Raw genomic sequence first — 13,156 nt, 5'->3', positions numbered from 1 at the left:
TGGAAAGAATATTGCACAACGCTCGCACGGTCGGTCATCATTCAGCCGGTAAGCAGTAAGCACCGCTTTCGTTTATCCCAGCGCGACATCCACTGTGCAAATGAGATGGAGGAAAACTTGTAATTTCTTTTAGGTGCGTGAAGTAAAACTTCGATTTGGTATCAACGCGGCTGGATGATATGGCAGCAATACTCAGCTGCCAGAAGCGGCGCTGATTTTGAACATTTCGATTTGTTTATTGTTCATCGGTCGTTCGCGTGCAGGTTCGCGTGTGTGTTTGAAGAAGAAAGACAGGGTATTGGTATATTGAGTGAAGAAAGAGGCCTTGTAAATTAGAAAAAAATCGTCGCCAAATACGTGCACAAAGTAATAAGACCGCAATTTCGGTAGGTATTGTTTTGTTTTTGACGTTTCAGTGGCTTACTTACTTAATTACTTTTGTTTGTTCTTATAGTTCCAACTTCCAATTCAAAAACTTCAAAATATCAGATATCTGCAGCCCGAGCCATGAACCAGAACTGAACCATTTTTTAAAAGATGTATCGTGAAATGGGCGCGGCGCCTGGGTGAAAGTAGGAAGAAATTTAGCTGGAAATTATCTCATTAGCCTTTTTATAAATGAAGTCTTAACCTTTGCTTTTTATGTCTGCTGTCCTCAGCTAGGGCTTTTCACGGGCCCTGCATGTTGTCAGACCGTACATAGGCTCTAAAGTCTAAGATCTGCCTAATAGGTCCCTATGTCATCCTCCGACCTTCCGTCACCGCACACAGCGACCGCTGTGGCCGGTCAGGAAACCGTCCACCGCACGCAGCCATGATGTCAGAACTGCCTACCCATCCCCTACCCCCATGCCTGCTGCACACACCACACTCAACAGTTTGCGGTGCCGCAGTGCCCATGAACACCCCTCGGGGCTCGGATCACAGTTCCAGAATTTATGCTGAAAGCTAGAGTTAATTAAGGTGTTTCTCAATTTGTTAACTCATGTTGATCTTGAACCAAGCTGCAAATCCACAGCATAGCAATTTTGAGGAAATCTCATCTCTAGGAGGTAATCAGGCATCAGCTTTTGTTGAGTTATGAAAATCTTCATAGTTATTTGAAAATATATAAGCATGACCTTTCCTCGATATTGAATAAAAAAAGTGCCAAAAAATGCACTTTATTGATAGAAAATATGTGATATATAATCAAGATCTTGATTATATATGTTCGACAAAGGCCAGTGGCCGAAATATCACATATTTTCTATCAATAAAGTACATTTTTCGGCACTTTTTTTTATTCAATATCGAGGAAAAGTCATGCTTATATATTTTCAAATAACTATTACAATGTTCCTCGCACAAGCACTTAACTCCATCAATAATTATGAAAATCTTCAGTTATGTGATGCAGCGCTCATTGTTGAGCAGTGCTGGAATTAAATTTATGCTGTATTGAGGTGTTGTGCTGATACTGATGCTTCATTGCCTAATATGATGACCTTGATTTTGATATAGGGTGTAAATGAATGACTAGCTAGGATGTCAGACTTCTGACAATTTTCAGTAAGCTGACACCCAAACCCTGGACCTGGGTAAAATTTCTTGTCCATGGTAGGTAATTTCCAGTATAAGGAATCGATTGGGTCTATCACTAATCAAAGTATATGCTTTGTGTGGCAACAAAATGCAGCAGTTTGTTTTGGGGGCAAATATTAACTTTTGGGTTTTGTTGCCAAACTGGATGGAAAATGAATACGATGTTAATGCCCATCTAAGGTGCCGAGTCTCGCACGTCTTGCTGTTACGATTTCCGAGTGACCGATAGCATAGTATCCGCGATATTCTCGGTTTTGTCAAAAAAAGAATACCTACCACGCAGTTTGCAGAGGGCTGTACCTACCACCTACCTTGACCTAGGCCCTGTTTCACCGGTGATAGCAGCACGCCGATTTTACGACTTGTCAAATTGGGTTTCCATGGAGACATCTACAGGCCCATTGCTCCAACACTACCACAAGTGTGACGTCAGCTCGCGCAATTTGATAGCAGCGTGGTAGCAGCAGCCCGTGAAACACCGCCCTAGAGGTGCAGTGTCTTCCTTTGTAGGTGCATGGGTTGAAATGTTATGTTGGCTATAGTAGTAGGTGTTCATTGTAAGGTTTGGCTACTTTTAATGTTTGTTTTTTTCCAATAGCATTTCGCATGATTTGGTGTCACTTGCTGCAGATATGACATTTCCATCAATGTATTTTACAAAAGCTAGCTAAATGTTAAATGTGTCCTATTTCAGCCATGGCTGCAACAGAGCAGATAAGAAATTTCATCACTGCAGCAGACACATATAGGAAAACAGAGAGCAGCAAAAGTCTCACTCAACTGCAGAGACACATCAAGGTTTGTATCAAGGGGTATATAAAGGCCCAAAGGACATATATAAATGCATGAGCATTTACCAAGTATTGTTTCTGATTGTGCATTGAACTTCTCTGCTTTGACTAGTTCCTTCGCAATTTAAAGAGTGAAGAGCATTGGCCTGGGACCAAGCATGAAAAGCCAATGCCTACTTAGCAAGGTTGCAGGATAGGTATAGGGCATAGGTACTTCACTCATGCACTAATTGGACGGGTTTTTACTTGCTAAGAGAGGATATACTTCAGATTGATGAGGATACAACTGAGATAAAACAGCACTTTTTCTGCTATGCCACTTTTACTAAGATATTTGGCCCATTGTCTCCCATTACCATCGGTACCTCATATCTCACACCTTCTCTCCACTCAGATCCTGTTTGTCGTGTCGGACCTGGGCGTCTTCTCGGCCGACGCTCAGCTGACATGCGACTTCTACCTGTCGCTACATCGGCTGCTCTCCAGCCTGGGCGTGACGTCACAGGTCACGTGGCTGCTGGTGCGACTGCTGGAGCACCTGTGCACCGATACCGCCGCGCTGGCGCTCCTCAGAGACAGGTAGGTGGGAGGAGACGCCTACCTGAGCACCTCTGCACCGATACCGCCGCGCTGGCGCTCCTCAGAGACAGGTAGGTGGGAGGAGACGCCTACCTGAGCACCTCTGCACCAATACCGCCGCGCTGGCGCTCCTCAAGGACAGGTAGGTGGGAGGAGACGCCTACCCGAGCACCTCTGCACCGATACCGCCGCGCTGGCGCTCTCAGGGACAGGTATAACGCTAAATGTCGAACGGTTCACTTAGTGATAACAGTCGGAAGCACTTTTTCGTCTGGACTATGTATTGGTAAAAAAAAAAGTCAAGGGACACCGGACTGAGGATTATAGACTGAGAAGATCAGAGTGTTCGCATCTGGAGAAATAGTACTGAACGACCGTCTACCAGTCTTTTTTTACGAGTAAATTTTTCTGTTGTCTTTCTCTTCATCTATCGGGTCGTAACAGCCATGCCACGAACGCCGTGCTCGCGAAGCCGACAAAAGCTACCAACCCCGGAGTGCATCGTTTGCTATTAAACCCGTGCGCCGTACCCGCGCAGTTACCTACTGTTTCCTGCCTGTGCTGGCTGGTATGCTCGTGTCCCGCATTGTTTGTATTGACACCGCTGTGCCTTCGCAGGTACTGTTTCCTGCCGCTGGTGGCCGGGATGCTGGTGTCCCGTATGATTATATTTACTCTGCTGTGCGCTCGCAGGTACTGTTTTCTGCCGCTGGTGGCCGGTATGCTGGTGTCCCGTCCCAGAGGGACCAGTGTTTGTATTGACACCGCTGTGCCTTCGCAGGTACTGTTTCCTGCCGCTGGTGGCCGGGATGCTGGTGTCCCGTATGATTATATTTACTCTGCTGTGCGCTCGCAGGTACTGTTTTCTGCCGCTGGTGGCCGGGATGCTGGTCTCCCGTCCGGAGGGGGACCGGACCACGCTGTTGCTCTCCGTCACCGAGGCGCTGACGGCCGACATCACACTGGACAGGTCAGTGGACAGGGCACATTGGACAGGTCAGTCGCTGTTAGACGAATAAGATGCTGAGCACGGTGTATTTGGTGGACAGTACTGGACTGTAATCGAAAGATGAGAAAGTATCTCGTGAAAGATAACTATTTCACGCATATATAGGCGCGCTTCTAATGACCCTCGTGGAACCCTACTATTTGCTTTCAACAAGACATTTCTTTCCAATAGTGTTCTCTGTGCTATGTGATCTCGGTCTCCGCTTCTTTGCGACCGCCTGAGACCTCGTGGCTCGTGTCCGCCAGGTTCGAGCCGTTCGTGGGCCCTCTGCTGCGCACCCTCTCTGAGCTGGTGTGTGAGCGCGGCGAGTCGGCAGCGGCGGCACTGCGCGCGCTCTACCACCTGACTCGCTGCACGCCGGCCGCCTCAGACGCGCTGCTGGCCGCCGGACAGCGCAAGCGGCTGGCCAAGGCGCTGCTGAGCACCGAGTCGGGCCGGCTGGAGCAGCTGCAGGCGGCTGAGCTGCTGCTGGCCGTCACCCCGGCGCACCAGCCGCTGCCCGGACAGCAGCTGCGCGCCTTTCTCGACCTCGTGTGGGCGGCCCTGGCCGACGGACTGGCCGGAGGTGATGTGAAGCTGATGCGCCAGGCCGGCCGGCTGCTCGAGTCGCTGGTCTCTGAGCTGGCCGCTGAGACGTACGAGGACAGGCTGGCGCCGGCAGTCAAACAGCTCGTCGAGCAGGTGAGTGACGCCGAGACGAGCAGGCAGCGTTGTGGACTGGAGATGCTTCGGGGTTGGGCGTCGTGGGCTGGAAGTGTACCGGAATTAGTTTATATCCGTTCGTATCTCAGTTCTTTTGCTCAACTGACCGCCATCTCCCTCCCCCTCAGGTGACTCCTGAGCGCCACCACCAGGCCGGTCTGATCCTGCGGCCGCTGTCTGCGCTGGTGCGCCGCGGCGCCGGCGGCGCGGACGTCTGGCGGCCCGTCTGTGGCCTGGCGGCTCGCCTGATGGACCAGCCAGAGGCGGTGGAGGCGGCCGCCGGTCTCCTGGAGGCCGCCCTGCACCGGCAGCTACTGCCGCCCGACGGCGGGGAGCTGGCCGCCGCGCTCGCCGGCCTGGAGCGGCTGCTGAGCGCCGAGCCGGCGCCGGCCGCCGATCCGGACACCAACTGCCGCCGGGCGCGCGCCGTCACCGCGCTGCTGGCCGCGATGGCGGCGCACACCGGCTGCCGCGCGCCGCTGGCCGAGCGCTGGCGGCCCGAGCTGCTGGTGCGCCTGCTGCGGCCGCTGCCGCCGGTACCGGACGGCCGGCCCCGCCACTACACGGCTGCTGAGGTGGTGGTCGGCGCGCTGGAGCTGGCGCGCGCCCTGGCCAACGAGGTGAGCGCTGAACGGGCGTCGATAGCCAGTGCCTGGGGAACGATAGCATAGCGTGGCCCTAATTCTCCTTAGTTGTGTTGTGTTGTAATTTCTTAACTGCGAAGTAGGATGGATTATCGTTATATTTTATTGTAAAACACAGCCCGTCCAAAATAGGTTTTCGTTATTCCACTCGCTCCTGTTCGTCGTCCCACAGCTATTAACCTGATCCGAGTTCGTCCCCCCGCTGTTCCCCAGAGCGCCGGCTGGCTGGAGGCGCAGCTGGAGCTGCTGCGTGACGCGCGCCTGCTGGCCTGGCTGGGCTGCGCGCTGTCGGCCGACGACCGGGACCTGGTGCAGAGGGCGCTGCGGCTCCTCTGTGCCGGCAGTCTGCATGAGGACAGGTACGGGCAGTGATTTTGTTTTGTTTTGTTTTGTTTTGTTTTGTTTTGTTTTGTTTTGTTTTGTTTTGTTGGGTTAGGCCCTTTCGGTCCAATTAGACCATTTCAGAGCCGGAAGGATGATAGGATATAGGGGGAGACATTGGTCTGGGCAGGCACCCTAGTGAGTCGCCGGGGCTGAGCCTGTCCAGAGGACAGGCCACCCAGCCCCAAGGCACTCACTGCACCCGGCTACGAGGTGCGCTCCCTCGGGAGCAGCGGTGCCGCTCCAAGGGAGCAGCCCGCATGAGATAAAGTTGCCTGTCCAGCCCGGAGGGGGTTGCGGCGTGGAGGAGAAGGATTTCTGTATCATGAGGATAGAAGCACGGAACGGTGTGACGGGCAGTGACTCTTTGGAATATCCAGTGCCCTGGAACGGTGAGACTTGAGAGGGAGAGTTGTTTCGAATGAATGGCGAACGAATCATTTTGTCGAAGTTGAATTGAAAGATGGGTTTCTGTTCTAATAATCACCATCTACGGTTTTGTCGCTCACGAATGAACTGCGTCCCATGATCGCGCACTGACCCCACCCCTCTGTTTGGACAGCGTGCAGCAGCTGACCGACTCGCTGTCGTGTCAGCGCGCCGGCGCGGCGGCGGCGGCGACGGCCGGGGACGTGGCGGTGGCGCCGCCCTACCGGCCGCCGATCGAACTGAGCCAGACGACCGTGGAGCGGGTGGACGCGGTGCTGGCGCGGCTGCAGCAGGAGCGGGGAGACGTGAGTCACGGGCCGTCAGTGGGACGGCTGGTGGAAGGGAGGGGGAGCTGCTGTGGTAGGAGGCATGGCGTTTGGTTAACTATCACTCAAGTAAAAATGAGAGCGGTGATAAAGAAATTATTTAACGGATGAATGGCGATGTTGTTCTGGACTGACACCGTTCAAAATTATGGTTGTTAGGGACTGTACTACGGGTTTCATTCTCTCTCGTTCATCCCTCGACCTCTGTCTTCAAACGAAGAAGGGCTTCTAGCTGATGGACAAATATCTGATTTAATCCATCCAGTTCCGTCCCTCACTCCCCCGTCCCTTAACCGCCGCCGGTCCCATCCCGAAGGGCGAAGGCGAAGGGGAGCGTTTCGGTGGTAAACGGTGTCTAATACCCCCCCCCCCCCTCGTCCCCAGACGAAGTAGAGCGTCTCTCTAGTGGACACTAACCCACCCCACTCGCCCCGTCCCTACTGGTGGACACTGTCTAATCTACCCCACCGCGTTCCCAGACGAAGGAGAGCGTCTCTCTGGTGGACACGATGGAGCTGTATGAATTCAAGGTGGCCGCGCTCACCGAGACGGTGGCAGAGCTGGAGCAGGCGCTGCAAGCCGCCTCGACTCTCACCACCTCTCTGCGACTGCAGGGGGCCCAGTCCGCCGCTGAGGTTAGTGCATAGTACACGGGGGCAGCGTAGGGTGGCAGGAGGTACAGGCCGCCGCAGGGGTCGGAATAGGGTGCATATTAAACGTCATCGGCAGGAGTTAGTCGGTACATAATGATTGATAGTGCATACTGCATAAGAATTGGCAGAGATCCGTACAGGGCACATAAGAATCGGCGCAGCCAAAAGGGGAGCAATGCAACGAGAAATTTAGGCTAGCAAGTACACGATATACCGACACAGGTCCGCGGCTGAAGTCCATGCATGATCGACCAATGTTATCGGAGGTCAGACCGGACGTTCCCTCCCCACTGTAAACTGCTCTCGTCTCCCATACCAGACACCCCTGCTCCCCACTGACCGCCCCTCCCGGGACGGTCAGAACGCGGCGGTGCGCCGGCTGCTGGTGGCCGCCGAGCGGCGCGTCGAGTCCCTCCACTCCGCCAGCCGGACGGCCGAGGCGCGGCTGGCCACCGCCGACGCCCAGCTGACCCGGGTGCGCCAGGAGCGCGACCAGTGCCAGCGCGAGACGCAGCAGCAGCACGCGGCCGCCCAGCGGCTGGAGCGCGAGCTGACGGCACGCTCCGAGAGTCTGCGCACCGCCCAGCAGGCGGTGACGGAGACGGAGGCGCGCCGCGCCGCGCTGGCCGAACAGGTGGCCGCGCTCACCGCAGAGAAACAGGGTAAGAGCGCGGGGGAGGGTACGGAACAGCCGCTGCTGTTCAGAAGTTCAGCTGCTGTGCAGCAGAAATGACGCTTATTTCGGTTGAATGTAATGTCTTCTTTCTGATACTGAGTGCTGAGAGTGCACGATGGTGATTTATCGCTTATGCTGACTTTGCTGGCCACCTGAAATAGTCTCGCAAATGTGTTGTTACCTTGCTAATCGCATTGCTCGTTGTAATGTTTGCTGAACTTGTATTGCTGTCTCCAACTCTCAGGCCTCACACACCCGGGCCAGAGTGAGCTGCGCCGGGTGTGTGAGGCCTGAGAGTTGGAGACAGCAATACAAGTTCAGGCTTCAGCAAACATTACACTCGTCATCAAATAACTATTTTTGTTCTGAAGCCAAACTCTGCACTAGTGTGAGTTTTTACCCTGAAGCTAGTTTTCATCTCCAAGGGTCCAGTTTAAACCCTACGCCTCTCTTCCACAGAGCTGAGCGCGGCCCGTCAGCGTCAGGAGGCAGCGCTTCAGGAGCAAGAGAGTCGCCTGCAGGAGACGTCTCGCGCGCTGCACCAGCAGGAGCAGCAGGCGGCCGCGCTGCGCACGGAGGTCACCAACCTGGAGCTGCTCTGCAAGTCCCAGGAGCGCAGCCTGGCTGAGAAGGACGCCGAGTGTGCCGAACTGCTGGAGGACAACCGGGCGCTGCGGAAAATCCAGGACATGATCCACAGCATCAGCTCAAAGGCCGGAAAGGAGAAAAAGTGAGACGCGGACGGGATGAGAGTGTCGTGGGTTGTGCCGGAGAGTAGGAGGGCAGCCGACGGTGGCGGCCGCTGCGATATGACGAATGGGTAATAAAATGGCGACAGGCGGCGTCATTGGGGTGACTCAAGAACGGCGACGATCAGTGGCGCGACAGGCGAACGATGAAGGGATGCCGAGCAGTTCACCGCGACGATTAGCGAACACGAGCGGGCGTTATGTGAGGCCGAGGGCCTTTTAGAGTGGATGGAGTGGCTGCTAGTTAGGCGTAAGTCGTGAACCAATGCGGGGCCAACATATTCATACTTTGGATAAACGCGGGACCACCATCATACTAGCCCATTGCGGGGCCAGCACATTCATTGCGCTAAACATTCCAAATATCATCGTCTTCTTCTGAAACTTTCGCTTTATCTGAACGATCTCTTGTGGATTAAGGATTTGAGGATATGCTGTTCATTACGCGTATCGCTGCATGCCTTATATGTCTCGTGTTCTGTCGTTGACTCGTTGCAACCAGTTACTTCCGAATTTCCTGTTATATTGACCACCATTGGTCATTCTCCTCAAGCGGCGCCTGGAATAGCGTGAGAGGAGAGTAGCGACTAGATTTTAATGCGAGTGGGAGTCATTGTTTGAGTGCAAAATACCCTGTTGATCTGAATGGATGTCATTTGAAATGAATATTACGTGTAAATATCATCGTTTACTGACTTTTTTCTGGCCTGTGGATGACGTGAGCGTCCTTGGAGCACGAACTAGCGTATTGTGAGCTATCAAGAGGCTCATTCGAGTGATCTCAGGCACAAACTAGCAAGTTACAGGCGAGTTAGCGTCGCGTCGGAGCCAATCTGACCGGGTTCTATGTCACACATCCGGGGATCGAATTTCACGGGAAGAGGGGTAAGTTTACAGGGTATGGTCATTTGGCAGCCCAGGATTTGTGACGGATAATGCGCAGCAAAGACATCTCTGGCGCATGCTTTTAGCATGAGGATACTTTTTACAATATATGACGTAATTATTATTTTATTACAGTTTTTGATGATTTTTGTGTTTTTGTTTTTACTTTTTAACCGTAATATAATTATTACTTTGTATTTACAAATAAGCTTTGTTTTTGTCAGTGCTTTAAATATCTTGAAAAAAGAATTGATGTCATCAAAGGTTGAGTGAAACAATTTACTACTTTCACGTAAACTTGACCTTGTTGGTAATGGGAAAAATGTAATGTAAACATATATCAGTCTCTGTGCTTATGTTGATTTGTGGTAAAAGCTAGTTATTTATTTGAATTGTGGTGGAGTTTTGGTTCAGTAGGTATGATATACATATTAACCACCCGCTGAAATTCAATGCAAGCAATTTTGAGCTGAAATTTCTGCATCATTCGCGCTGAAAGCTGGGGTCGTGCTGTGAAACATCAAAGAACTCACCTGTTCAACTTACCTGTTTGGGGTTCCCTGCCTTTAAGAGTACAACATAGAGGCGCAAATGTAAGCCCCAATAAAACAAGCCCCTGGCCGGAAGTTCAGACCCTCTTCAGACCCGCTCGCAGGATGAGTCTGCTGCTAGATTGACCAGCGTGCTGAAAAATTTGGTGACCACCATTTGCAGTAAAATTCTGCTGCAGCCGTGCGCCGAAAAATTCAGCGGCCACCATGCACTGAATTTGGCGCATGCGAAATTGCGCCAGGCTGAGACTTGTGCTGAAATTTTTGGCGCAATTCTGCCATTACGCCAAACATATTTGATGTATTTTTTTCAGTCTGGGCGTGGCCCATCCAGAGCAGCTCTGCGCTCCAAGGTCCTGTGGTGGTGAGCGTCTCGCCTCACCAGAGGTGGACTGGCGATGGATGCCAAGATGCCAGCTTTCAAACACCAGGTGCCAGAATCAATGCGTAAGTATGTACATTTACCTTTCCAGACTTAGCTCTGCCTTAATAATGCTGTGATTGTTTGGAAGACTAATAAATCTTGCATGCTTTGTACACAGGATGACTAGACCATTAGGCATAACATTTTACCTGCATTAAAATCGTGCTAGTGAATAGTGACCAATATGCACATTGCTTTCTTGTCCATAAACTATTTTTTGGAAGCATTGATTCAATGCAACTTGAATAAAAATATGTACAGTTGTCAGTTACACATAAGCAAATACCATTGTACTTATTAAATTTAGAGCTGCTCAGTGATTGCACAGTTTCTGAAAGAAAGATGGGTATCATGATGCCTGTTGTTCTCGATTATTTGTTTTATAGGGGTGCTGCAGCGTCAACAGGCTCATGATACTTACTACCCTTTTATTATGCCCTTTGTCCACACCATTGACAATATTGTTGTGCAAGAAAAAGTATAAATTAAGTGTTTTTGCTGGATAAAACACTTAATTTTATAAGCTCTATCAGACACCTGCCATATGAGGAACGACTAGAGGCACTGAAGCTTCCATCACTATTCTACCGAAGACGTCGCGGGGATATGATCCAAGTGTACCAGGTTCTCCACGGCGGAATGGACCTGCTTCCAGAGGACTTCTTCACTCTTGCAGCAGTCCAGCGCACCCGCGGTCACCCGTGGAAACTCCTGAAGCCGAGGGCCGAATCAAGACCGAGAAGACAAGCGTTCGGTGCGCGGGTAGTGAACGACTGGAATAGTCTCCCCCTCTCGGTCGTGAGCGCTGCCTCTGTAGACCTCTTCAAATCCAGGCTGGACGCCCACTGGGCAAACATCAGGTACTCAGTGCCTGACTGAGTTTTGACATTCAAGTTGCCTCGAGCTCGATGAGAACGGTACCCCACAGGCCAAAGAGCCTTTCAAAATTCTGATCAAAGTAAGGTAAGGTAAGGTATAAAGGGTGGGATTTATTTGTTTGTTTCTTTTTGTACCTACACGCTCCGCGGCTGAACCTCTACCTGTATGATGGAGTGTGCCGTGTCATGCTGCGCCGCATAAAAACGCATTATGTTATGCCGTCCTAATTGCCTCGCATCGTATCTTATGCGATACGATAATTTAAGCGTGAGCGTAACGTGAAAGGCCACAACATCGAGAAACTCCAACACATTTTTCCCTATTTGTTGTCAGGTCTCCGGAATGGCGCGACAGAAAGTCCGGCCCGCCTACGAGCTGCTGTCTGCTTCGTGCGGTCTGGCCGCACAGACGTACTCGGTACATGCCCGGAAAGGAGAAAGAGACAGCCTTCCTCTTCACCATTGACAGCGGCATGGACGTCCTCAACAGCTCGGCCATCCGAGGGACGCCAAAACACTGCGGAGAGGCTGCTCCGGTACTCCCGGGCAGGAGGACGCCCTCTCTAAGCTGGTGGAAGAGGTGGAGGGACTGCGCGTCGGCTCAGCTGGTCACCTCCTCCCGTTCCAGAAGGGTCTAGTAGTGACAGTGAAGGTGGAGCGGGGTCTGCTCGCTGACGTGCAGCAGCGTTTTGGCCCGGACTGCTAACTGCTGCTCCGCCACGTCACCCAGAACCGGCTTTAGGGCTCGTTCAGCCACATCCGCGGCTCTGGCGGCGGAAGCCCCAATCCCACGACGACAGAGGTGAAGGGGCGCCTCCGCCTGTTCACTCTGATCCAGCTTGCGCGTCACGGGCCCACGGCGTGCAGATTAAGAGTCGCTCACCCGCGGCGCTCCCGGTACCAGCAGCGGAGGCGGAGGCGGGGGCAGAGCCGGAGGCAGATGAGGACCAAGCCGACCAGGCGCAGATGGAGGTGCAGGAGGCGGTATACCCTGAGCCGCCCCAAGAAGTTCCTGAGGGGACGGAGAGCCTGGAGCCCGTTCCTGACGAGCCAGCCCCGGACGCAGAGGAGGAGGCGGAGCAGGAGAGGGCGCAGCTACTGCGGGAGGCCGAGACAGTGCATATACCGCCTGCGCCCTCAGCGGCGCTGGACGCTGAGACTGGTGTGCCGGCCACCGAAGGTGCAATGGCGCATCTGGCCGGCTACATCGCCAGAAAATGCGGCCCCAGTTTCGGCGCGCTGGCGATGGCATCTGAGGACGCGCCAGTTCAGACGCTCTGGACTCGACTGCGCAGCGCGGCCGGCGGACTCACGATCCCCTCCCAGCTCTGCTTAGACCTGTTAAATCAGGTCGAGGCGGAGTTCATATATGTTTCACGTGTTCGCTAAAGTGTCTTGAATATGCTCAAATGTGTGCCATTCGTGATTTGTCTGATGATGCAGTACAAGTACTGTGAAACGCGTTGCAGTTAATATAGCTGATGATATGTAAATGCAGTCTACATCCATATCGTGCTCAAATAATGTAGCGCACAAGCTACCCTGAGGTAGGCTTTGAATTCACCGAATTTTCCAGTCGACCGTTCAGATGGAAATCAACTTGAGTACCCTGGTATGCTGAGTATGTTTTCGTAGTGTTACATAGCGTACCGTCGGACAGAATGGAGCTATGCTGCTGTGACATTCATCGAACCTCCCGTTTGATATTGGTTGCATACTGTGCATGTGTGCACTTTCACATATCGTGCTATCTGAAATTGAATCGACCTATGCCGCTGTGCCGCTGCCTGGGTTGCCGGCGACAGCGGCGGGGCGCATCTGATCGGCACAATGTTACAGATCAGGATCCGTCCTGTCTGGAGGTAATCGGACCGGTGTTTGTCTAGCCAGATGTC

At 52.7% G+C, this 13,156-nt stretch overlaps 1 protein-coding gene across 1 annotated transcript; it reads left to right on the top strand.

The window, feature by feature from the left end:
* The first annotated feature begins 233 nt into the window (after nt 1-233).
* On the top strand, nt 234-9,210 carry LOC122364019. The gene is made up of 11 exons (XM_043333983.1): nt 234-386; nt 2,279-2,382; nt 2,770-2,954; nt 3,811-3,924; nt 4,209-4,644; nt 4,794-5,285; nt 5,523-5,668; nt 6,253-6,424; nt 6,925-7,080; nt 7,460-7,760; nt 8,234-9,210. The coding sequence occupies exons 2-11, from the start codon at nt 2,281-2,283 to the stop codon at nt 8,506-8,508; spliced, it is 2,379 nt and encodes a 792-aa protein (XP_043189918.1). The 5' UTR covers nt 234-386; nt 2,279-2,280; the 3' UTR covers nt 8,509-9,210.
* The last annotated feature ends 3,946 nt before the right edge of the window (nt 9,211-13,156 follow it).

The sequence above is a fragment of the Amphibalanus amphitrite genome, unplaced genomic scaffold (assembly GCF_019059575.1).
Source record: "Amphibalanus amphitrite isolate SeventyFive unplaced genomic scaffold, NRLGWU_Aamphi_draft 000652F_arrow, whole genome shotgun sequence".
Lineage (NCBI taxonomy): Eukaryota > Metazoa > Arthropoda > Thecostraca > Balanomorpha > Balanidae > Amphibalanus > Amphibalanus amphitrite.
This window is presented reverse-complemented; position numbering and strand designations above follow the sequence as displayed.

Bases quoted from the DNA above. Each gene is read 5' to 3' on its own strand.
- LOC122364019 (XM_043333983.1), top strand. From the start codon at position 2,281: ATGGCTGCAACAGAGCAGATAAGAAATTTCATCACTGCAGCAGACACA. The intron at 4,645-4,793 runs GTGAGTGACGCC...CCTCCCCCTCAG, and splicing joins TCAAACAGCTCGTCGAGCAG to GTGACTCCTGAGCGCCACCA. The intron at 6,425-6,924 runs GTGAGTCACGGG...CCGCGTTCCCAG, and splicing joins TGCAGCAGGAGCGGGGAGAC to ACGAAGGAGAGCGTCTCTCT.